The sequence below is a fragment of the Trichosurus vulpecula genome, chromosome 1 (assembly GCF_011100635.1).
Source record: "Trichosurus vulpecula isolate mTriVul1 chromosome 1, mTriVul1.pri, whole genome shotgun sequence".
Classification (NCBI taxonomy): domain Eukaryota; kingdom Metazoa; phylum Chordata; class Mammalia; order Diprotodontia; family Phalangeridae; genus Trichosurus; species Trichosurus vulpecula.
The window spans coordinates 103,914,652-103,938,711 of record NC_050573.1 but is presented as its reverse complement, the minus strand read 5'-3'; the positions used below and the strand labels follow the sequence as shown (position 1 = coordinate 103,938,711).

Here is a 24,060-nt window from a genome sequence, read left to right as displayed (position 1 = left end):
GAAAGGCTTAACAAAGTAAATAGAAATGTATTAAAACATTAATTAAGCACCTACCATGTACCATACATAGTGCTAAGTGCTCCTTGGGGTTACTAGATTAGCCAGAGTTCAGAGAACAGTTTCAGTCCAGCAAAAAGTAAATCACACATCCCTGCAAAGGGCACATTTCATCTCTGCTCCCATCCTCCCCCATTCCCTCCCTAGAATTCTGTGTTCTGTGGTCCTATCCAGTCATTCTCTGTCCTAAGGCACTCTCTAGATATAACATTCTATTGTCCATCCTCTCCTGAGATTCAGCTTCTTTATAAAATTCTTTATTCAGTTTTCTAAAATTCTCAATGCTAAAGTCTCTTCCAGCTTTGGCATTCTGTATTCCATACTCTAAGACCCCTCTCAATACTAACATCTTTGTTTGGAGGTCTTTTCTAGCTCTAACACTCTATTTTCTATATTCTGACATTCTGTGTTCTAAGACCTCTTCCAACTCTTAACATTTTATATTCTATGCCTTAACAGTCTAGGTTAGATGCCTCCCAGCTATAGCCTCCTCATCCTATATCCTGTGCTCTGCTATTCTATGCTCTAGGGTACATTCAAGTTCTGAATATATCAACCTCTATTCCTATTCAAGTCTAATCTTCTAAAAGCCTAAGTAACAAAAAATGCCAACAAAATACACATAGTGTACCAATGGCCCCACAGATATGTCTACTTTCAAGTTGGCAATTGACTCCAATTAGTTGGGAAAAGGGACTACTTCCAGGGAAAATGTTCAAACTGGTGCTCTCCAGAGGCTCTTCAGAAATATGAGGACACATCCGGATGTAATCTTCAGCCTCTTCCTTGACAATAACAATGGCATGCCAGAATTCAGTGACACTTTTCCCCAATGGGCTTTTTTGCCATAATATAACTGCCAAGTGAAAAATTCTAGGGACCTTTTTCTTCTCTTTTAAAAATGTACTCTACATTGACTTCAAAGATGTTCCTAGTCTCACAGTAGTCATCTTTATCACGATGTATTACTACTGAGCCTCTGACTGCTAGATAGTTTCAATTAAGCACATACATACACATTCTCAAAAAGCCATATATACATATATAGACACATTCATAAATATGAAGACACAAACACACAATGTGCTCTTTTCCGAGATTTAGGAACGCATGGAATTTACGACATTCTTATTATCTGATTCTATTGTTATTTTGTGAGTTCTCCTAACTGAGATTTTGTGATTGTGAATGTAACATAAAAAGACAGGAAGGCAGGAAGGCACACACTTTCTGAGGCAAAATTGAAGCCAGTTATCTTGACTCTGGTATTGAGATTGATGACAATAGACCATAGACTGATAAGAATGAAAGGGATACAAGGCCATATCTATACAACTCCCTTATTTTACAGGTATTTCAATACAACTGACTATGCTAGAAAGAAGACTTTTGATTCAAAATGATAAGAAGCATTGTAGTCTCTTGAGAAGGAAATTGGTGTATTGAAAGTGGCTTTGAAGAAATACTATTCCTTCAAAAACCAACAATGTAAGGTAGATTGGAAATACTTAGATTTTGATGGAACCTATAATAAAACCAGATAATTTTAGGCATGAGGATTCTAACTGAGAGAATCTGAGAGGTTGAAGAGTTTGTAGAAGTTATCTACTCACATCCCAACTCGAAGTATGTCATTGGTAAGAAACGATCATCGAGGATCTATTTGAATACCTTCTGTGACACGAAACCGGGGGTGTTGTCAGCCTCAAATGAGATAATGGATGTACAGTGCTTTGCAAACCTTAAAACTCTATACGAATCTTTTACTAATGTTGTTGTTCATGCACATCACCAAGCCTCCACTCTGGGGATGAGCTGAGCTCAAGCAATGGTTATAGAGGAGTACAAAGCCCGTGCTAGTAAATGTTTAACAACCAGGCTCTGGGGAAGGGGGGAGTATGCACACACATTTTAAAATTTAATCTGCATCATTTACACTTATTAAGACTTGACAATCAATAAAATAATAAATCAGACTTTGATTTATAGTTATTGCTAACTTCAAGGGATGAATGCTCACACTGGAAATTTAAAAGTCAGTTCTCAAAAGCTGGTTAGAGCTGGCTCCAGCACATCCCTGCAGGAAACTCACTACTTAACAAGATATTCTTGAGCAGATATCATTGATATTAGTTGTCTCATTTATGACAGCGATTGAAATCAGATTTGACTATTAAAATTGTTATACAATGCCTGTCAGTTAGAATCAACATGCCAATTCTTTGGGCTCTCCAGCTAACTGCGTATCATAGTCTGGACCACAGGCCTTCTTCATTCACTTGTACTTTCCTGTGTGGATAGTAAGGCTAAAAATCATTAAAGTGTTTGTGGATCTTATTTAGGAGGCTCTGCAAAAGTATTTCAGGTATTGCTGCAATTAGGACAAAGTTACCCACAAACAGGAACTTCTAGAGGACCTCATCATCTATGTAGAACTGATCTTGCATTGGGACTGGTTCATCAGCACATTTATCTTGTACAGATGCCAAGAATGTACAATGAGCTAGGCCTAGCAAATAATAGGAGGAAGAAATTAGCCTGGATTGCTTTTCAGAAACTGTATGGAACTTTCAATAACCACAGGCTTCTTTCTGAAACAAAGGCCATATTTTTTTTTACCACTTTTTAACATTTTCCTGAGATACTACAATATATAGCTGTGAAGCAAAATACCATAGTCTAAAAAGAATTAGCCACCCACAATGCAGCAAGCAATACACACATGCATGGTAGGTGTGAAGTTGCATACCAAAAGTGGTACAAAAATATCATCAAAGAATTGCAAGACCAGAAAAGAACGAGTCACCCATGGAGCCAGGGGTGTGCTGGAGTTGGTGGGAGAGATAGCTTTTAAATTTTCTGTGCAAGTATTCGTACTTTGGAAATTGGCAAATGCTACAAATCAGGGCCTGCTCAATTTATTTGTTTGATTGGAGGACTGGAGGGTAGAGTATGAAGCCCCTTCCAATGCCTTTCTTTATAGAGGACAGAAATTGGACTTTTGGGCTCATTCTGCTTTGCATTTGCAAGGGTTAGAGTAGATGTGACTATAATTTTCTGACCTCTAAAGTCCCTTCCAACTCTAGGATTCTGATTAATTAAAAATTCAAATACAAATTTAGGGCAATGCTTTCTGACAGTGCAAATGAATGGACTCTTCACCCCTGTTCCATCTTGGTCAAAATGAATAAGTTGGTTTCCCTTCTTATGCATAGATGGTGGCTTTAGCTTAGCTCCTCTACTTCTGTGGTGATAAAATTATAACTAGTTTTATAATCTTTCCCTTTCTTTTCTCCTCCATCTTTTTTTCTATTCCTAATTTATCTCAGAGACCAAAATGATGGGGAGCAAGGAGGGCAGTATCAAGTTTGCTGGAGCTGAGGTAAGTGGGTGTTTGAGATGTAGCCAAGGTGGCATAGTTAGGCCGGGTTAGACATAGTTGGAGCATGTGAGGTGTTATCAAACCTGGTGAGACATGGCCAAGAGTAGTGAGGCATCTTCAGAATAAGTAAAAAAGGCTGGATGGGAGGAACAGGGTTATGGTTGAAAAATACAGTCAGGAGGGGTGAGGTAGAGTCAGGGCAGGTAAGACATGTCCAGGGCAGTCAACTCAAGCTGTCTTTGCCTTAGTTTCCTCATCTGTAAAAACAGATGTAATAATAGCATCTATCTCAAAATGCCCTTATTTTGATGACAAAAGTGAGGTAGTATTTATAAAGCACTTCGCAAAACTTAAAGTATATAAATGTTGTTGCTATGGAATGGAAACTGCCACTTTTCCCCACCTTGTGCTAGTGCCACTCAGGTATATTTAAACCTTTTTCTAACCTTCTCAGCCATTCAGAGATCAATACACACTTAATGAAATGTCAAAAGGAAGTTGGTTAGACCATGAATCAAAACAAAATCCATAAGCATCAGAAAGAAGTGTCACATACTATAAATTCAAGGGGGAAATAAACGCCACTTGCCTGAAATATGGAAAAGAAACGATGGATTCATAAAATCTCCAAGTAGCCACGAGATCAATCCTGTTGGGATTAGTCGCATAATACCTCCAGGCAGCCTAAGAAAGAGAATAGGGAGAAGGAGGGAGAGCAACAAGGAATTTCGGAAGGAAGGATTAAATGAGTTCAGATTTGTAAAGAGCTTAACAAAGTATCTAGTATGTAGTAGACACTGTAGAGATGCTCATTCCCTTTCCTTCTCTCTTCCCACAAGTAACCATCTAGCTTGCATTTGAAGGCATCTAAGGAGATGGAAGTTACTCCCTTCAGAGGCAGGCTATTCTATTTTCTGGACAATTTGAACCTTTAGTTTGTTATTTTCCATTTACTTTGTATATATCTTGTGTGTACATAGTTGTTTCTATGTCATCTCCCCCATCAGAATGTGATGCCCTCGAGGAGGGCAAGGATCATGCTATTTGCTTTTCTTTGTATCTTCAGTGCTTGGTACATTACCTGCCATATTATGTATACTTAACAAATGCTTGTCGACTTGACTTATAATAAGCTGAAACATAAATGTGCACAATTGAAGCTTCTAAGCATAATTCCTGGGTCTGCTCTCTAGTACAAAGCGGGACAAGTTTAATGCTTCTTCTCCATGTTGTTGTTTGGTTGTTTCAGTCACGTCTGACACTTTGTGACCCCATTTGGGGTTTTCTTGGCAAAGATACTGGAGTGGTTTGCCATTTTCTTCTCTAGCTCATTTTACAGATGGCAAAACCAAGGCAAACAGGGTTAAGTGACTTGCCTAGGATCACACAACTAATAAGTGTCTGAGGCCAGATTTGAACTCTGGAAGATGAGTCTTCTTGATTCCAAGACCAGTAATCTATCCACTGTGACACCTAGCAGCTCTTTAAATATTTGAACATAATTCTCGTGTCTCTTCTAATCTCCTCTTCACTGGACTAAGTGTCATCTGCAGTTCCTTTTCTTAATCTTTATATGGCGTGACCTCTCAACATGGTACAGCAGAAAGAATACCAGAGTTAGAGTCATAGAAACCAGTTTTAAGCCCTATAACCTGCATAACCTTAGGCAAGTCACAACCTTTTGTGCCTCAGGTTCCTCATTTGTAAATTGATAGACATAATGAACTCTAAAGTCCATTCCAATTCTAAAATTATAATCCCATTTTTTTTCATCAGTGTGGGGAACTCTCAATGTAGAAACTTCTTTTACCACTGAAGAATGACAATTCATATAGGTAGTATATAGCTTGAAGCCAGTGGGTTCAAACTCAAGTAAAAATAAGGCCCATTAAATCATACATAAAGGATGGATCCCTATGGATCACATATTGATATAAAAAACACATATTAATATTATCTGTGTTTTATAATATTTTTGTTTATTTTATTAAATATTTCCAAATTACATTTTAATCTACATACAATCTTTAATCTTTAACCAGTTCAGCTGGGTTTTGGGGGGGGGCGGGGTGCGGCTTGCAGCCTGCAGTATTTGACATCTCTGCCTTGGGGGCAATAAACAATGGAATGACTTTCCCATGGTCCCAGAGCTAGCATCATAGATAGGATGTGAAGCCAGGTATTCCTAACTTCAACTCACAGCCCTCAATATACAATATGTCACTCTATTTGCCATTTAACTAGTCATATAAACTCAGGCAAGTCATTCAGCCCTCAAGGCCTCAGTTTCCACATCTGTACATGATAGGGTTAGACTAGATTACCTCTGAGATTGCTTCTAGTTTAAACATTCTATGCTTGTTAAATGTTCAATAACAAATGCTTCTTAGTTGATTACTTAATAGATTGTGATTCTTAAACAAAGCTTAACCCAGCCTAGTGACAATAAACTCAAAGAGAGAGGGAGAAGTAAAGTAATGCTTTAACTTGGTTACTAGAAGATTAAATACAATCAAATCCCACTTTCTGTTTTTTCCTGACCCAAACTGTGATAGAAATGCTTTCCAAAGATTTTATGCCTTTCTCCACCCCATAATTGCTTTCCAAGGAAGGAGCACCCTCTGGTGGAAATGTAAGAAACTCTTTTCACATCATATTGGGGTTGTGGAAAAGCCACATTCTTTGTTCAAAGGCTATTGGGACATAAAAAAACTTTCATATGTCTGCAACATTTCCTAACACTTCACAGGCTTAGCTGAATTTAACATGGGAAGATGAGACTTCTACTCATGAAGAAGTGGTTTTTATTATATTTGGAAAACATTTCCTTAATCCTAAAGTAAACTTCTCACATAAAATGAGGCTAAGCCCAGGTCAAAGGAATGAATTTGGGGTGTGAGCTATGGTAGATGGACTCTATAATTGACCTAATTTATCCTTTTCATTTCTAAATGTCAGAGTGCCAGTTGAGGACAGACTCCTCTAGCCTTAAGCCTATTCTGTTTGCTACATGGAGCATCTGTCTTCAGGAACTACTCATTTTACTTCCAGCTCACCCTCTGATGTGCTCTGATGTCACTCTGGCTGCCTTGCCCTCATGCTGATCTCCTCCTTACCTTCCAAATTCCCTTTCCTCCCTTTCCTTCCCCTATCCGCACTTCCCAGATCTCTTCTCTTATTAGAATGTAAGCTCTTAGAAAGTAGGGACTGTCTTGTTTTCTAGTCTTTGTATTTCCAGCACATGGCACATGGCAAGCACTTAGTAAATGTTCTCTATCTGTCTGTCTCTCTGTCTATCTATCCATCCATCCATCCATCCATCCATCTATCTATTTCATACATACATGGATACATATAGTCACTTTTGCCACAGTTAGGGATAGAAGGTCATAAATTTGAAGGTAGGAAGGTGGCAGCTGCTGCTGAAAGTCCTAAAGAGGGTACCAGCATCTCTTCTACTCTGTTGGCCAGGGGACTACAGAAAAGTCCAGGCCTCTGGGTCACTGTTCCCCAAGTATTGAAACTGTGTTCATAGAGCTGCTTCTGTTGAAAATAAGGAGAACCAGAGAGTCCTGTGAAAACTCTTTGTGGAAGAGCATTAAAGCTCTGGGGAATCTGCTTCCCTGAATAGCTTTCTCCTCTAGAATCAGGCTGTGTTCTCTTATGTTGAACATTCTGAGAAAAGCCTTGTATATTGGGTTAAGGAGCAGCTGTCTAAGGTCTTAGGTTCAGAGACAATAAAAGAACAAGGTAATTTTAAAAATTCTGTGTCACATTTTTAGGAACACTGAATTTTTGATGATGTTCTGTGTTCTTCTCTAGTCTCTTGGATGTGCCTGTGACAAGGGTCATGGAACCCCGGGAGTGAGCCACTAAGCACTGGCACATGTGAATGCACAGAGAGAGAGAGAATATACTGGGATAGCATTATATTATCCAAAATTTTAGCTCATATCTTTACAATTAGAAATCCAGGGAAAACAAACCTGTATGAGCTCAGCTGCTGGTTTCCTTCTTTTCTCAAAATGTTTCTGTCGATGTTGTTCTTGTACCTTGAGAGCCAGCCCTGATCCAAGAATTCCCTGATTAAAAGGAGCATTGACAAAACCAATTAGAACAGAGCCCTGGGCACTCCAGACAATAATTCTGCTTTGTCTTTATATTCCCAGCACTGAACAGGTCCTGGCACATAGTAGGAGCTTAATAAATATATGTAAATTGATTGATTTGTATTCATAAATCCATAATAATAATAATGAACAATAATAACGTTTATATTCTGCCTTGAGGTTTGAAAAGCACTTTACAAATATTATTTTCTCCTTATAGTAACCCTGGATTAGGAGGTAAGTCTTATTACTATTCCCATTTCATAATTGAGGAAAATGAGGCTGACAGAGGTTAAGTGACTTGCCCTAGGTCACATATCTAGCAATTGTCTAAAGCAGGATTTGACTTCCTAACTTCAGGTCCATCGCTCTATTAGCCATGAATGTCAGTAGAAACGCCCTAGACAGTATAAAGTTATGCTTTTCAACCCTTAAAATGCTGTATAAATGTGAACATTCATAGGATTAGAGGATCACAGACTGAATGCTGAGAGTCAGTGGTCATCTAATCAATCCTTTCATTTTACAGATGAGGAAATTAAGGGACTCAGAGGGGTGGGGTTTATTTGTCCAAATTTTAAATGGTAGAGTTGGATTTGAACCAAATTCTTCTGGTTCCAAATCCAGTGTTTCTTTTGTTATTTTCAGTTTAGCTCCCTAGGACACTATAAAGAACATATGCCCCCAGGTGAACAAGAAGAATCAAAAGAAGTCACGCACTTGTTCCTCATCTACGAGTGCATTAGGAAGAATGACTTATCTGACACATGCATTTTGGCATTTAATCATCTATCATATCTTACCTAAAATAGAGGAGAAAACAGATTCTTGTCTATGCAATGGCTTTAGGTATGTCTATTTGGGAAGATGGTAGATCTGAGAAAGAAAAAAGGGGATCCCTTCGTGTTCCATTATCCATCATCTTGTCACCATCTGGGATAATCCTGGACCTCATAGAATTACCTCTATGTTCAACTACATGATCCTCATTCTTTCCATATTTGTCCCTCACTCCTCATCACCTCCTTATTTGTCCTATCTTTTACATACCTACTGTATTCTGTACGCTTATAGTATGAACTCCATGAAATCTACCTCGTCAGTGCTCCAGTTCAGAGCTCTGACCTTCCTGACCAGAAGAAACACAGGACAAAATAGACATGGAAAAAGTATCTTTAGGGAATTGGGTACCTGTAATGAACAGTGGAAAGAACACTGGAATAAGTGTCGGACAACCCAAGTTCAAATTCCAGATCCATTACTCATGTGTCCTAGGGAAAATATATTCTCTTTTCTGAGTCTCTTTCCTTGTCTGCAAAATGAGAGCTTTGGGCTAACTCTATATCCCATGATATGATTACTACTTATTTTCCCATTCTCTTTCTTCATTTCCCACATCTGATCCTTTGTTCATGCTGTCCTTCCCACCCATACACCCCCACACCACATCTAGAATTCACACTAGAATCTAGTACCTCAAATATTTCTTTTTGTTGAAATTCTTCATTTCATTCTAGACTCAGATTAAATACTATTTCCACAAAGTCTTTCCTGATCTCCCAGCAAAAAGTAATCTCTTCCTTGAATCTCATTGAATTTTGGATCTTTACTATGAACTGTTCATATTTTAATTTGTAAAGAAAGAAAGAAGAAGCAGCAAGTTGGAAAGGGAGCAAATATAATCCCAGTTTTCCAAAAAGATAGAGAATATAACTGGTCAACTATGGGTCCTTCAGCTTGTCTTAGACTCCTGGCAAAATTACACCATTCATGTTTTTTTTAAAGAGATAATGATCATTTAGAAAAGGAATCAGGGATCACAAAAAGCCAGAGTGGCTTCATTAAGAAAAGGTCATCCCACACCAATATTATGTCCTTTCTTTTTATAAGGTTATTAAGGTGCTAGGTCATAGGGATGCTATAGATATAATTTACCTAGATTTTAGCAAAGTGTGTCACAATGTCATATTGTATGCTTGGAAAACATATATAGAGATTGTTTGTTCTTCATTCATGAAGACATCAGGAAGATGATGCCATGACTTGCAAGTAAATTGGATTTAACTGAGGGAAGGCTGTGCCCAGTCACCAGGCTTACTTTCTCCTCTAGAGACATCTGGGTCCAGTGGCAAGATATAAATCAGGACAACTGGAGATGACCCCCATATGGACTAGAGGCTTGTGATCCACAGTTTAAGGAAGTGCAGAAGGGGTCACAAGTGGAAAAAGTTTAAGAAGCCCTGGACTAGACAATAGCATAATTAGATACTTTCAGAATAGGCTGACTAGTCAGATAAAAAGCAGTCATTTAAGGTTTGATGTAAACTTAGAAGGAAGTCTCCAGTGGAGTACCCTAGGGGTCTCTGTTCTGCCTTTGGCCATCTAACATTTTCATCAATAACTTGGCATGAAGGGCACACTTATCAGCTTTGCAGATGGCAAAAAACTGGGATGGATCACAAGTACAAAAGATGAAGAAGTCAGGATTCAAAAAGATCTTGACAAGCTAGAATATTGGCAGTCTAATAATTTAACTTAGCTAAATGTAAAGTACAAGATGGACAAAGTATGGCTAGACAGTCATTCAACCAAAAAATACATGGAAGTTTTAGTGGGCCATGAGCTCCAAATAAGTCACTCTGTGAGATAAAAGCTAAGAAAGTATAGAAGCAGAGAATTCAGGAACAAGGAGATCCTGTCCTGGTCACACCACACTTGGACTAATGCACTCAGTACTGGCTACCCTATTTTACTTTAGGAAGGACAGAGAAAGGCAACCTAGAAAGCAAAAAATCAATCCCTACATTCATGCAATATGTGTATTGGATGTATGTCAGCACAATGCTTGGCACATAGTGGGTGATTGATGAATGACTGTCGATCGGTTGGTTGGTTGAAGTAACTGGAAATTTTAATTTGGAGAAGGGAAGACTTAGGGAGGTTATGATTGCTCTTTTCAAATATATGATGAGCTGTCATTAGAGGCAGCTGGTTGTCATATTGGAGAGAGTGATGGTCCTAGAGTCAGGAAGACTTGAGTTCAGATGATGCCTAAGACAGTTACTTGCTATAGGTCTCTGGGCAAGTAATTTAATCTCTCTATGCCTCCACTTCATCTGTAAAATGGGAATAATTATAGTACCTGCTGTGAGGGATGCTGTGAGGATAAAATGAGATAACATGAGAATGATACAAACCTTAAAATAGCTACTATCATTTTAAGGAGGAGAGCTTAGACTTGTTCTGTTTGGTCCCTGATAGACCTAGAGGCAATGGGTAGAAATTGTAAAGAGGCAAATTAAGACTTGATATCAAGAAAAACATCCTAACAATCTGAGTGGTCCAAAGATGCCTGAGTAGGGAATGGATTTAACCATACTGGATATCTTAAATCAAAGATTGGGTGACCCCTTGTCAGTCACGTTACAGAAAGATTTTTTTTCTAGGAATGAGTTGGACATGATAATTGCTAAGGTCCCTTGCAGATCAGAAATTTTGGGATTTTACACTTTTTGTCAGTTGCCTATGTTCACTTCTCCAGGTCTGCTGAAACCTCTTTGAGAAAAAGGGCCATTTTAATATATTCTTTCATGTGATTTAGCACTGAACCAGAGATCTTCTAGTCCAGACCTTTGTTTTAAAGATGAAGAAACTGAGGCACAGGAATGTTCAGGAACTTTACCAACAACAAAGAGGGAGCAGAGACAGAATTAAGAACCAGGTCCATTGAATTGACTTTAGGTCTTTCCATTCCATCACGCTTTGTACCCTCATTGTTTAGTATGGTGCCTGGAGCATAGCAAGCACTTCATAACACACCTATTATTGAACAGAAAATTTGTTGTTGGTTTCATGTGTCTTATCTCTCCAAGGTGATTATGCACTTGAAAATAGTGAGCACACCTTAAACGTTTCAGTTTCCCATTATGACAGACACAGAGGAGGTGATCAAGAAAGGCTTCTCAAATTAAACTGAATTAAACATAAATGAAACCCTTCTTAAGGAGCTTCAATATTTCCCTGAATATTGTTTTAAGATAATTTTTATTATTTATTATTATAGTTTATATGAAGCAAATAAAATTTGAGTTCTAGTCTTCGTTAGACCTAAGTCACAGAATTTCAGAGCTAGAGAAGAAACTGAGAGGTCATCTTGTCCAGCCTCCTCACTCTAAGGATTGGGGGAAGAACCTTGAATATGAAGTCAGGAAACCTGGGTTCAGATCTTGGTTCTGATGCTTACTAGGTATGTTACTTTGGATGGGCTAAAGTATGGATGGGATAAAACAAAAACAAACAAAAAAGTGGGCTTGAAACCAGGGGTCCTCTGCCACTTTTTGCCTGTGTGACCTTAGACAAATTACTTAACCTGCCTGGTTTCTTCAGCTACACAATTGCGTATTTGTTAATACCAAACGTTGGAGATGACTTTAAACTCTTACACTGTAAAAGATTACTAGACCAGAGAAGGGAGATCATCTGCAACATAACACAGCTTAGAGAACTGCAGACAGAAGATAAAGCGGTCAGTAGGGAAAATGCGGAGGAAAAGACAACGTTAAAAAGGGTAAGAATTCATCCAATCTGCCACTTAGTTAAGCATTGTGCTAGCCACTGTGCTAGGTGAGGGGAAGATAGAAATACAAGTGATTCAGTTCCTAATTTAAAGGAACTTACATTCTAATGGCAAGGGGTGAGGACTACATGTTTAACAAGAAGGAAGTAGAAAATATATGCAAAAATAAGTACCAAGCAATTTTGGTGAGAGAGAGGAAAAAAGAGAGAGAAGCAGAGACAATGAGAGAAAGATAGAGACAAAGGTAGAGACAGATTTGGAAAGATTCACAGGATACGCAAAGAGACTCAGAAGACCTTAACAACCCTAGGCTTTGTTTTTGTTGTCATTAGTTTTGTTGTTGCTATTTCGTCCTGCCCTTATACTGGGGACTTCAACATACACATTAATTCTCCCTCACTTACCATAACCTCTCAGTTCTTACTCTTCCCACCTCCCTGCTTCCCTTACCATGAACTCCTTCTCTACTCCACCTCAGCCACACACACAAAAATCATATCTTTGATCTTGCCATCCCTCCCATGTACCGCCTCCGTGTTCAAGAATTCCAAAATACCCTTATCCAATAATAATATGTTGGATTTTTACCTCTCCTTCTGCCTTTCCTTACATAACCCTACTCTTCATTCACACCTTGACCTCCAATCCTCAATTGTCTTTCAGGCCATCTCCCCTATATTAGCCATTTTTTCCTCTTCTCCCACATTGAAGTTGTTGGTTAATTGGTTAACCAATTCACCTCTACATTGTCCTCCTCTCTTGAATCCCTAGACCTTTATCATATTGCTATGTCCAGTCAAGCCTCAGTCTTTGATTACTCACACCATTCATTGCCCTCACACCTACACATGTGCTGTTGAAAGAAGGAAAACACAACTGTTCTGACTGGATTCACTACAAATTTACATTACATAGCCTCAACTGGACCCTCATGGCTGCTAGGCAATTCTACTATACCTCCCTAATCAACTCACTATCCCACTCTCCATAGTGGCTCTTCCAAGCTTTATTATCCCTCCTCAAACCTCCCATGGCTCCACCTGCCCAACCCTCTCTGCTAAGAACCTTGCCTCCTATTTTATAGAAAAAATTTAGGTTACTTGTGTAATGTTAAGCAGGGTGGGATTTTTGACTGTTTTCTCTTTTGGAATGCTAAGGCAATCAAGTGCCTTTCGGGCAGGTAAAGTGAGACCTTTTGTCTTTTGTTTTGAAGTGCTTCTCAGCACTGAGGCAATCCAGTGTCTGACTCTTGCCTTTGTTTGAATCGAGAGTCATTGATTGGAAACAATGTATATGATATGGTGCTAGTGATTAAAGATCTTTCCCACACCCTTTTGCTAAGTAGGCACTTAGGGCCCTGAACAGGGTATATATGATCTGATGTTGGCGTTTTTTGCTAAGTAGACACTGAGCGCTCAGGGCGCTGAACAGGGTATATATGATCTGAGGTTGGTGTTTTGTTTTGGGGGCACACTCATTGGAAGGGTGTTGGTGATTTGGTCAGGTGAGACTCTGGGTAGCCATTGGAGCCCCCTCCCACTCCAGCTTTGAAAACCCAGATGTTGGTGCAAGGTAACTATGTATGTAATGTCTATGGTCAGACAGACAGAAGCCTGTCTGTTGATTTGTGTTATTTTGCTCTGTTTATAATTTCTGCTTGTAATTTCTGTTTGTATTTGCTCTGAAGTTCAGGGTGCTGACGTTTCCCCCCTGAACTAAGTGAATGATATATGTATGCCTAATTAAAGTGAGATTGTTAACCCCTTAAAGTTGCTTTCCTTAGAAAAACAGATCAAAGAATCTGTGCTAGCAGCCCTCCTGTGTGCTCTTGTTTGTCTTGCTCTTGTTCCTTCACCTCCACAGCAGCTGCTAGCAACATTGTTGTTACAACTTGCCATAAATTCATTTTTCTTCCCTCCTTTCTATCACTCATATACATTCTGCTACTATCTCCTTCTTCACCTCTGTCTCACATGATGAAATGACCTTATACCTCAAGCCAAGGCTAACCCCCTCTACTTGTTCAGTGATCACATTCCATCCTGTCTCCTCCAACACACTTCCCCCTCTGTGATCCACACTCTTTCACTCTTTGTCAATCTCTCCCTCTTTATTGGCTCATTATCTACTGCCTACAAATATCCCCATGTTTTCCCCATCCTGAAAAATACTGTCACTTGATCTTTCCATCCCTGCTAACTATCATCCTGTATCTCTTCTGCCTTTTGTAGCTAAACTCCTAAAAAGTCCATCTACAATAAGTGTCTCCATTCTTTCTCCTCTTACTTCTTAATCCCTGACAATCTGGCTTTCAACTTTATCGTTCTACTGAAACTGCTCTCTCAAAAGTTACTAATGATCTTTTAGCTGTCAAGTCTGCTGGCTTTTCTTAATCCTCATTCTCCTTGACTTCTCTGCAGCCTTTGAAACTGTTGGCCACTTTCTTTTCCTTGACACTCTCTTTTATCTAGGTTTTGAGACCCCACTGTCTCCAGATTCTCCTCCTATAATATCTGACTGCTCCTTTTCTATCTCCTTTGCTGAATCCTCCAGATCCACCCTCTAATCATACATGTCCATCAGGGCTCTGTCCCGAGGCCCCTTCTCTTCTCCCTCTATACTACTTTACTTGGTGATCTCATCAGCTCCCATGTATCTAATTACCATCTCTATGCTGATGATTCTTGCATCTACCTATCCTGCTCTCAAACTCTCTGCTGACCTCCAGTCTCATTTCTCCAACTGCCACTCAGATATCTCAAACTGGATGTCCAGTATACATCTTAAACTCAATATGTTCAAAGCAGAACTCATTTTATTTCCCCCTAAATTCTCCCCACCTCCCTTCTATTGCTGGAGAGGGCAATACCACCCTCCATCAGGCTCACGACCTAGGAGTCCTTATGGATTCCCTGGTTTCCTCACCGTCTCACACCCCATATCCAATCTGTCACCAAAGTCTGTAACTTTTACCTTTGAAACAGCTCACAAATATACCTCCTCCTCTCCTCTGACACTGCTGCCCCTCTAGTGTAGGACCTCATCACTTATGCCTAGACCATTGCAATAGCTGACTAGTAGATCTCGCTGCCTTAAGTCTCCCCCCTATTCCCATCCACCCTCTATTCACTCCACTAAAGTGATTTTCCTAAAATGTAGGTCTGATTGTGTCACTCCCTACTTAATCAATTCCAGTGGCTCCCTCTTGCCTCCAGGAGCAAATACAAAATTCTCTATCTGGAGTTCAAAGCCCTTCATAACCTAAACTCATTCTACCTTTCTTTTCTTCTAACACCTTGCTTTCTGACATGTAGTCTTTGACCTAGTGACACTGGTCACTCCATCTCTCAGCTCCAAGCATTCTTTCTGGCTGTCATCCATGCCTAGAATACCCTCTCTCCTTTTCAGTGGCTCACTGATACCCAGAATTCTACCATTAGAAATTTGTTCTTTTGGATTAATACTTTTTTAAAGTTAAAATGCAAATGTCCCCAGGAAGAAGTCATATTGTAAGTTTTCCCCAGAACTCCAAGAATATGTATATTCAGTGATGTGGGGGTCTCTTTCCATCGGTGCAAATTGAATCCCCTCTGTGACTTAGTAGATGGTCTTTGGAACTTGCTGTGGCCGTAACAATTATTCAGTCTGGTCCAGCAACCAATGTTGTGATGGGCCTCTCCAAACTTAGCTAAGTTGATACTCAGAGGACAGACATAAAGTCTGTCACTGGTCCCATATTAAAAGCCTTTACATTTTGGAAGGACTGGCTGGAACCTCTAGTATGCCAACATGATCTTTGAGAATCCAGGATCAATACACACCACAATAAAGTGTCATAGGAAGACAAGTGAAGTGGAATGTTTTGTCAATTGTTTATTCCTTGGAGTGAATGAATTTACTAGATCCTTATTTCACAATCTTTTCAAGAACCCTACATCATCTACTTCACAGGCAAGACAATAGCAAATCAGAAGGCCAGAGTTTAAATCCTAGATCAATTTATAATTAGCTGTGTGTCTTTGACCAAGTTTTTGGTTTCTTTGGTCCTCACTTTCCTAATCTGTAAAGTGTGTGTGTGTATGTGTGTGTGTGTGTGTGTGTGTGTGTGTGTGTGTTTGTATGTTAAATATTAGATGATCCTTTCAAGTTTTATAATTCAGAACTCAGGATCATGCACCATAGCTGCCATCCTCAGCACATTACCCCACCCCTTTACCCCAATCAATGTCCTTCCCAAGATACGGTGCTCAGAACTCAATAAAATCCTGCAGATATGGTCTGATGAGGGCAGAGGACAGGAGATTACCATCTCTTTAGTCCTGGAAACTATTGATTTACCCTTGGCCAGGCCATCGTCCTTATCTCCTGTGTCTCTGCCTGGACGTCAGTTAGTACACCAGCATGGAGGGCAACATAGCAAGGGCCCAGGGTTTTAGTACAGTAGGTACCACTAACTTGTCATGTGACCTTGGGTAGGTGGCTTAACCTCTCCAAGCTTTGGTTTCCTCATTTGTAAAATCAGTCCTTGAACTATTGACCTTCCAGGGTTACTATAAGCACCAAACAAGACAGTCTTTACAAAGTGTTCTACAGGGTGTTCCTAAAGTCTGGACACATAGACAAAAATGCATATTTTCAAGAAATGAAATGAATGAAATTTTCAACAACATTTTATTTAGTTGGAATATTAACAAATAACATCTTCAATATGATTTCCATCATTTGTGATGCAAAGGTTGATGCACTTTGCAAGATTCACGTGAACTTGATGCAATAACTCCACATTTCATATGCGTCCAGACTTCAGGAACACTCTGTATAACCACAACCTTGCAATTATAATGATACTTACAGCTGGAAGAGCAAAAAATGAGACTCCAATTAGGGAAAAGGTGGCTGCAATCAGACGGCCTTCCCAGGTTTTGGGGGTCTTGTCTCCATAACCAATGGTTGCCAGGGTAATCTGTACAAAGAACAATTCTGTCACGGTACAGCACAGCTGAGGTAAGCTCAGGGTAACCCTCCTAAACTCTACCCTCCAGGTCTATGTAAGTGCTGGTCTTCTAGGCACTTAAGCCTGTTTAAATAGATAGTAGACAGATGGCCTGGTAGACACTGGAACAGAAGGTTTAAATATATATACATACACACGTAAACATATACACACATTTATTTGTCTGTTGCATCTATTAAAAAAGAAGAAAAGCATGGCACGATACTTAGCAAATGTCAGAACAGTGCTCTTACTTGAAAATGACAATATACTATTTAATTTCATAGGAGCTATTTAATAAGGGCCTGTTTCACACATATATGCATATATAAGCATAGATATATGCATATATATTTATGTGTGTATATGTATATATTTTCAATGATCAAGTTTTATGGTTGTATATATGTGTCTATACACACATATATGTGAATGTATATATATGTGCGTGTAGGTATGTATGTATCTAGATCAAAGTTTCCTTTATTAGGACTATGGACAGATTGACAAATGCCCCTAAATCCAACAAAGCCATTTCAGCCTTTGGTTTTTTGCAGAATTAAGTGAAAAGGAATTAATAATCTTTACCTTGGAGAATCTCCTTTCTACTTCCTCTTTTTTTTCTCTCTGCATATATCAAAATAAACACATTGCATGTATGAGTGTGTAGGTGGTTGGAGTGGGGTGTGATATGAGAGGCAGACTAGATTGGATGGTGGCTAGAAGGCTAGCCTTGGAGTCAAGAAGACCTAGCTTCACCTCCTAACTCTGATATATAACTCAGGGCAAAGAGTTTTATCTCTCAGTGAAGCAGGTAGCTCTAAAGTTTTATAAATTGTAGACCAATTGTTGATTTGCAACACTGGAGAGAATTTCTATAAATATAGTTCCTCTACACTGACAAAAAGCACAGATCTAGGCCGCCAGGAAAAAATATATGCACACAAATATAATAATATTTTATCTGATACATATTATTGAGACATATAATATATACATTTAATATAATATCTATATGACAATTTATCTGTAATTTATAACTCATTAGAATTGTCTAGGGTGCCAAGAAATTGACTGGCATGATAAACATATGTGTATTTTTTGTACATGTATACATGTGGAACATCATGGTCTAGTCCAGTGGTTCTCAAATTTTAGGGGGTCAGGACTCCTTCATACCCTTAAAAATTAATGACCCCCCCATAGAACTTTTGTTTATATGGGTCATACCTATGAAAGTTTGCCATATTAGAAATTAATACAGCTTATTATCTTGAAAATAGTTTTGACTTTGGGGACTGCCAGGGGTTCTTAGACCATACTTTGAGAAACACTAGTGTAGCCAAACGTTGGAGCCAAAAGTAAGGAGATCAGGGTTCAAATTCAATTTCTAATACTTATTAGCTGTGTGACCATGAGGAAATAAATTAATTTCTCTGAGCCTCAGTTTTGTCTACAACGGTTTCACAACTCTATTCTGAGGAGAATGCTTTGCAACTCTAGGATGCTATATAGATGTGAGATACCATTGTCTCCATACTTTGACAAATGTTGCCATTAGTGATGTGTGTGTGTGTGTGTGTGTGTGTGTGTACACATGTGTGCATATGCACACAGAGCATTTAAAGTGCCAAAAATGGAAACAGTTGCTCTACCAAATAGTGAGCTTTCTATCACTGGAGGGTTGGGGCTCGATCTTCAAATGGAAGGTATGCGATCATTTGTCGGTGGTATTATAGAAGAGATTCCTGTTCAGATAAAAATTGGAAAAGATAACCTTTGATGATTTTCTATGATTCTAACTCTACTACATTTTGAAAATTTGAAATTAACAACCATATATAACATTATTTTTATGAAAGAATGCATTCAAAATTCCAAACCAATAACTTATAGTAGTGCTTTTGGGACACAGCTAAGTCCTGAATTTTTTTTTCTCCTTCCTATAGTCTATGTGGCAGCCAAAACATCAACTTGCTCTGCCTCAAGAATATTCTACATTCCCCCATTTCCATACCTTTGCTCACACTATTCCCTCTAATTTAAATTCTATTTTCTCTAAGCTTTGCCTATATAATCCTAAAGGCCCAGCAAAAATGCCGACTTCTCCATCTAGCCACTTGTTTTGGGAGGCCAGGGGATACAAAGGTGGAATATTACATAGTCTTTAGTCTTTGCCTTCAAGGAGTTTGCAGAGCTTAGGTGGGGCTTGGAGATATATGTGACTAAGTATAATATAAAGTAAAGAGTGACAAGAGCAAAGGAAAAATCCAGACAATGAACTCTAGGAAAGGGGAGAAGAGGCATTATTTTCAACTTAGGGTTGGTTGGGGTGGGGAAAGGGATCAGAGAAGGTTTCACAGGGGAGATGGCACCTGAGTCGACCCTTAAATTTACAAAAAAGAGGCTTTGGACAAGGAGAAATGAGGAAGGTGTGCATTCTAGGCCTAAGGATAACCTGTGAGAATGCACAGGGAGGGCATGGTGAGTTCAGAGAAGAGAGGATTGTTTAATTTACCAAGAACTGTAGGGAACACTGACTCTGACAACTCATAGCTATGTTTTTAACTTCTCTGAACCTGAGTTCCTTTGGTTATAAATTGAAAGTGAACATTCTTGCACTACCTACCCACCTCACAAGGTTATGAGGAAAGGGCTATATAAATGTGAGTTACAGAAATATTATTTTTGTTCTATCTCCATTATTCATGACACACTCTTTACAAGTTCAATAACAGCTCAGCAATTCTCTCTCTCCATGGCTTCTGAATATGCCCCAACAAGACTGTGTGATCTTGTAGCAGAGAACCTAGGTTCAAATCCAACTTCTGATGCTCACTGCCTATTTGACCTTGGGTAAGTCACAACCCCTCTGGGCTTGTTTCTTTATCTGTAAAATGATAGAATTGGATTAGAAGTGCCTTCCAGCTCTAAATCTGGGTTCCTATGATCTTTGGCAAGGGCCTTCCACTTTCTGGACCTATGTTTCTTCATCTGTAAAATGATGTGTTTGGACTAGATAAATTCTAGCTCTGCTGTTGTTGTTCAGTCATTTCAGTCATATCTGACTGAACCACATTTGGGGTTTTCTTGACAAAGATACTGGAGCAGTTTGCCATTTCCTTCTCCAGCTCGTTTGACAGATGAGCAAACTGAGGCAAACAGGGTTAAGTGACTTGCCCAGGCTCACACAGCTAGTAAGTGTCTGAAGTCAGATTTGAGCTCAGGTCTTCCTGACTCCAGGTCTGGCACTCTATTTACTGTGCCACCTGGCTTTCTAGTCCTATTACTCTGCCAATCTGTAATACCTATAATAGAAGCTAGCATTTACATACTACTTTGAGGTTTATAAACCCCTTTGCTTACAACCACCCTGTAGAAGAGGTAGTGTGTTATTATCCTTATTTATAGATGAAGAAAATGAGATTGTTAGAGAAGTGATGTTATTTGCCCAGGGTCACACAGCTAAATGAAACGTAGACCCCAGATCTTTTGACTCCAGACCTACCATACTTTCCATTAAAGCACAACTTCTTACAAACACGTCTTTGATCATAAAGGGGTTCAGATGGATAAGTCACTGTAAAATCCTCCCAACAGCTGAAGAAACAACACAACACTCATGCCTTACTGATGATAGTGGTCAGTAGCAACATCTTTTCCTATTAAAGATGGTGCATTAAAAGTGTGAGCTGATTTTAGCTGCATCGAGGAAAACAAAAAGGCAGCCCACTCCCATACCATCTTCTCTTGATTTCAACCACCATGTTTCCTTTCATCATGCGCCCCATGGCTAATCTCAGAGAAGCTGTATGGGCTGTGACTGACCAGGCCCCACCAGAGCGCATCAGCGTAGGTCTCAAACTCTTCTTTCATCTCCACTCCTTGAGCATCGATCTCAGGCACATCTTTCTCCACCAGGTAGACAAGAAATGAGGAAAGGATCAGCGTCAGGAACCCAATATACCAGGCAGTGATGAGTTCCTGCAAAAGAAAGCAATTGAGGAAGAGCATAAATTGATCTCTTTTGGCTTCTGTAAACAATAAATTTGTTGCATTAGGGAGGGAATGAAAATGGAGACTAGAAATGAAACTGGAAAGATCTGACTTTATAATTCCTCAACCCTGGATTTGGGCTTGAAAAACAACTCAGTGCATATGTGAGTTACCACAGTAGAACAATTTTTCTAGCACAGAACCAAATACCAAAGGGCTTAGGTTCAATGCCCAGCTCTACCACCTACCTGCTGGATGATCTTGGCCAACTCACTTGCCTTATCCGAACCTCAATTTTTTGTCTATAAAATAGAGATTATCATATTTCCACAGTCTCCCTTATTAGGAACCGGCCTTCTTAGTCATCTTTGGCAGTACCATAATTATAAATTAATTCCTTGTTCATTTCTCTTTTTAAGGATAGGGAACATAATAACTCACACTCTCCCTGATTTGACTCCAGACAGAACAATGGATTTTAGGAAAGTGGGACCCGACAAGGCAGAGGATCTGGGTTAGCAAGCACCTTTCTGGTTTCAACAGGATAGGCCTTCCTTGATTCAAACCAGATTTGTCCCTAAATCAGGGGAGTAGAGGTAAGTTTCACTGGCCTTAGGATCTGAACTAGAGGCTGGGCATAGAAATGTGATGCTGCCTCCAACTAAAGAGCGCTGAGCCACAGACATAAATTATAACAAGAAGGAACTGGCCATACTACCTGATTAGCCTGTTAGTGGTGGGAAGGATGAAAAGAATCAGGTTTTAATAATTATAGCATACAGATATATGAACAATCTGTTTTAATAAATAAATAAATCACAGTTGCTTAATAAATGGATGGCAGATAAATAAATGTTTGTTGACAGGCTGACTGACGTGTAATAATTAACTAATAGGTCTGTTGTAAGGATCAAATGAGATAAGGTAGGTAAAACAGTGTGTGTGTGTATATACAAACATACAAATATACACACAGCACATATGCACATATGTACATGCATACACATATGAGATAAGCTAAAGAAGTATATGCCTACATTTATATTCATATAGTATATATACATATGTTTACAAATACACACACATAATATATGCATATAAACATGAGATAAGGTAGGTAAAGCAGTGTATGTGTACATATGTATATGTATATACATATACATATACATGAGATAAGGTAGGTAAAACAGTGTGTGCGTGTATATACAAACATACAAATATACACACAACACATATGCACATATGTACATGCATACACATATGAGATAAGCTAAAGAAGTATATGACTACATTTATATTCATATAGTATATATACATATGTTTACAAATACACACACATAATATATGTGTATAAACATGAGATAAGGTAGGTAAAGCAGTGTATATATATATATATATACACATGCTTGCATGTATTGTGTGTATGTATACACAGATATGTGTGCATATATACACATACACACATATCAGATGAGGTAATGTAGATAAAGCAGTATGTATATAAAATATTTACACATATGTATACATGTATAGGCATAGCATATGTATATATACATGCATGTACAATGTATGCATATGTATATACATATGAGATAAGATATGTTTATATTTATATTTTTATATTATAAAGTTGATATATGTGGATATACTTTTACCTACATCTATCTATTTATCTATCTATCTATCTATCCATCCATCCATCCATTTATCTGTCGATCTCTCTATCTGTCTGTCTATCTTCTATCTATATATCTCTGTGTATACGCATATATATCCATTTTATAGGAATAATGATAGCTTACATGGACTAGCACATTAAGGTTCATGAAACACTTTCTATTCTTACAATTAACACCAAGAAGGTCCTTCATAACCTGATTCCTTCCTATCCCCCCAGTCTTTTTTTTTTTTTTTTTACCTCATTCCCCTCCAGTACTCTGCCATCCAAGGACTCTTTCTTCCTTGCTGTTCCTCATGCACACGACACTTATCTCACAACTCCTGGAATGCTCTCTCTCCTCATCCACACCTCCTGGCTTCTTTCGAGTCTCAGCCAAAGTCCTATATTCTGCAAGAAGCCTTTCCTCGTCCCCTCTAATGCTAGTGACTTTTCTCCAAGATGACTTCCCCAATTGATGTTGTACATATCTTATTTATACGGAGTGTGTACATTAGATCCTCCATTCGATTGGGAGCTCCTTGAGAGCTGGGACTATTTTGTTTTTTTTGTTGTTTTGCTTCTTTGTATCCCCATTGCCTACACAGTGCCTGGCACATAATAAATGCTAGTTGACTGATTGAATACATATCTAACAAACTTGCGAGGTAGTCACTCTTTTTATGTCTATTTTACAGACGAGGAAACTGAAGATGAGAGGCTTTATGATGTATCCTAGGCAAGAAGGCTTGCAAGATTACTAGCACATAGCTAGAAAGTGTCTAGATGTATTGGGTAGAGAACCAAGCCTAAAGTTAGGAAGACTCATCTCCCTGAGTTCAAATCTGGCCTCAGACCCTTTGCTAGCCGTGTGAACCAGGGCCAGTCACTCAACTCTGCTTGCTTCAGTTTTCTCATCTATAAAATGAGCTGGAGAAGGAAATAGCAAACCATTCCAATATCTTCACCAAGAAAACCCAGAAAGGTGCCATGAAGAGTTGGGCATGACTGAAATGACTCAACAACAAAGTAAGTGTCTGAAGCAGAATGTGACTGCCAGTCCAGCACACTATCCACCTGTTACATGAAGTGTAACCCAAGTGTAACCCAAGCAAAAACTGGGTGACAGCCTCCTGGGTATGTTGCAAAAAGGATCCCTGCTCAGGTACAGGCTGGATTACATGGCCATTGTGGCCTCTCCCAGCTTTGGTATCTTGTGTTTCTTGCATCGTTGGGGTTCCTGTAAAAAATCTGAATGTTTGTACTGAGCTAGAAATCTCCTCCATGTGC

General features: G+C 39.0%; 1 protein-coding gene across 1 annotated transcript in view; it reads right to left on the bottom strand.

Moving 5' to 3' along the window:
• The window catches only part of KCNQ3 (potassium voltage-gated channel subfamily Q member 3), a 150,799-nt gene that overhangs the window by 49,286 nt on the left and 77,453 nt on the right, over nucleotides 1-24,060 (bottom strand). Inside the window, exons 6-9 of the mRNA XM_036741674.1 lie at nucleotides 20,946-21,101; nucleotides 16,977-17,087; nucleotides 7,426-7,521; nucleotides 4,029-4,123 (exon numbers count right to left, since the gene is read on the bottom strand). Coding sequence (XP_036597569.1) covers nucleotides 4,029-4,123; nucleotides 7,426-7,521; nucleotides 16,977-17,087; nucleotides 20,946-21,101 — 458 coding nt within the window. The remainder of the gene's footprint in view (nucleotides 1-4,028; nucleotides 4,124-7,425; nucleotides 7,522-16,976; nucleotides 17,088-20,945; nucleotides 21,102-24,060) is intronic.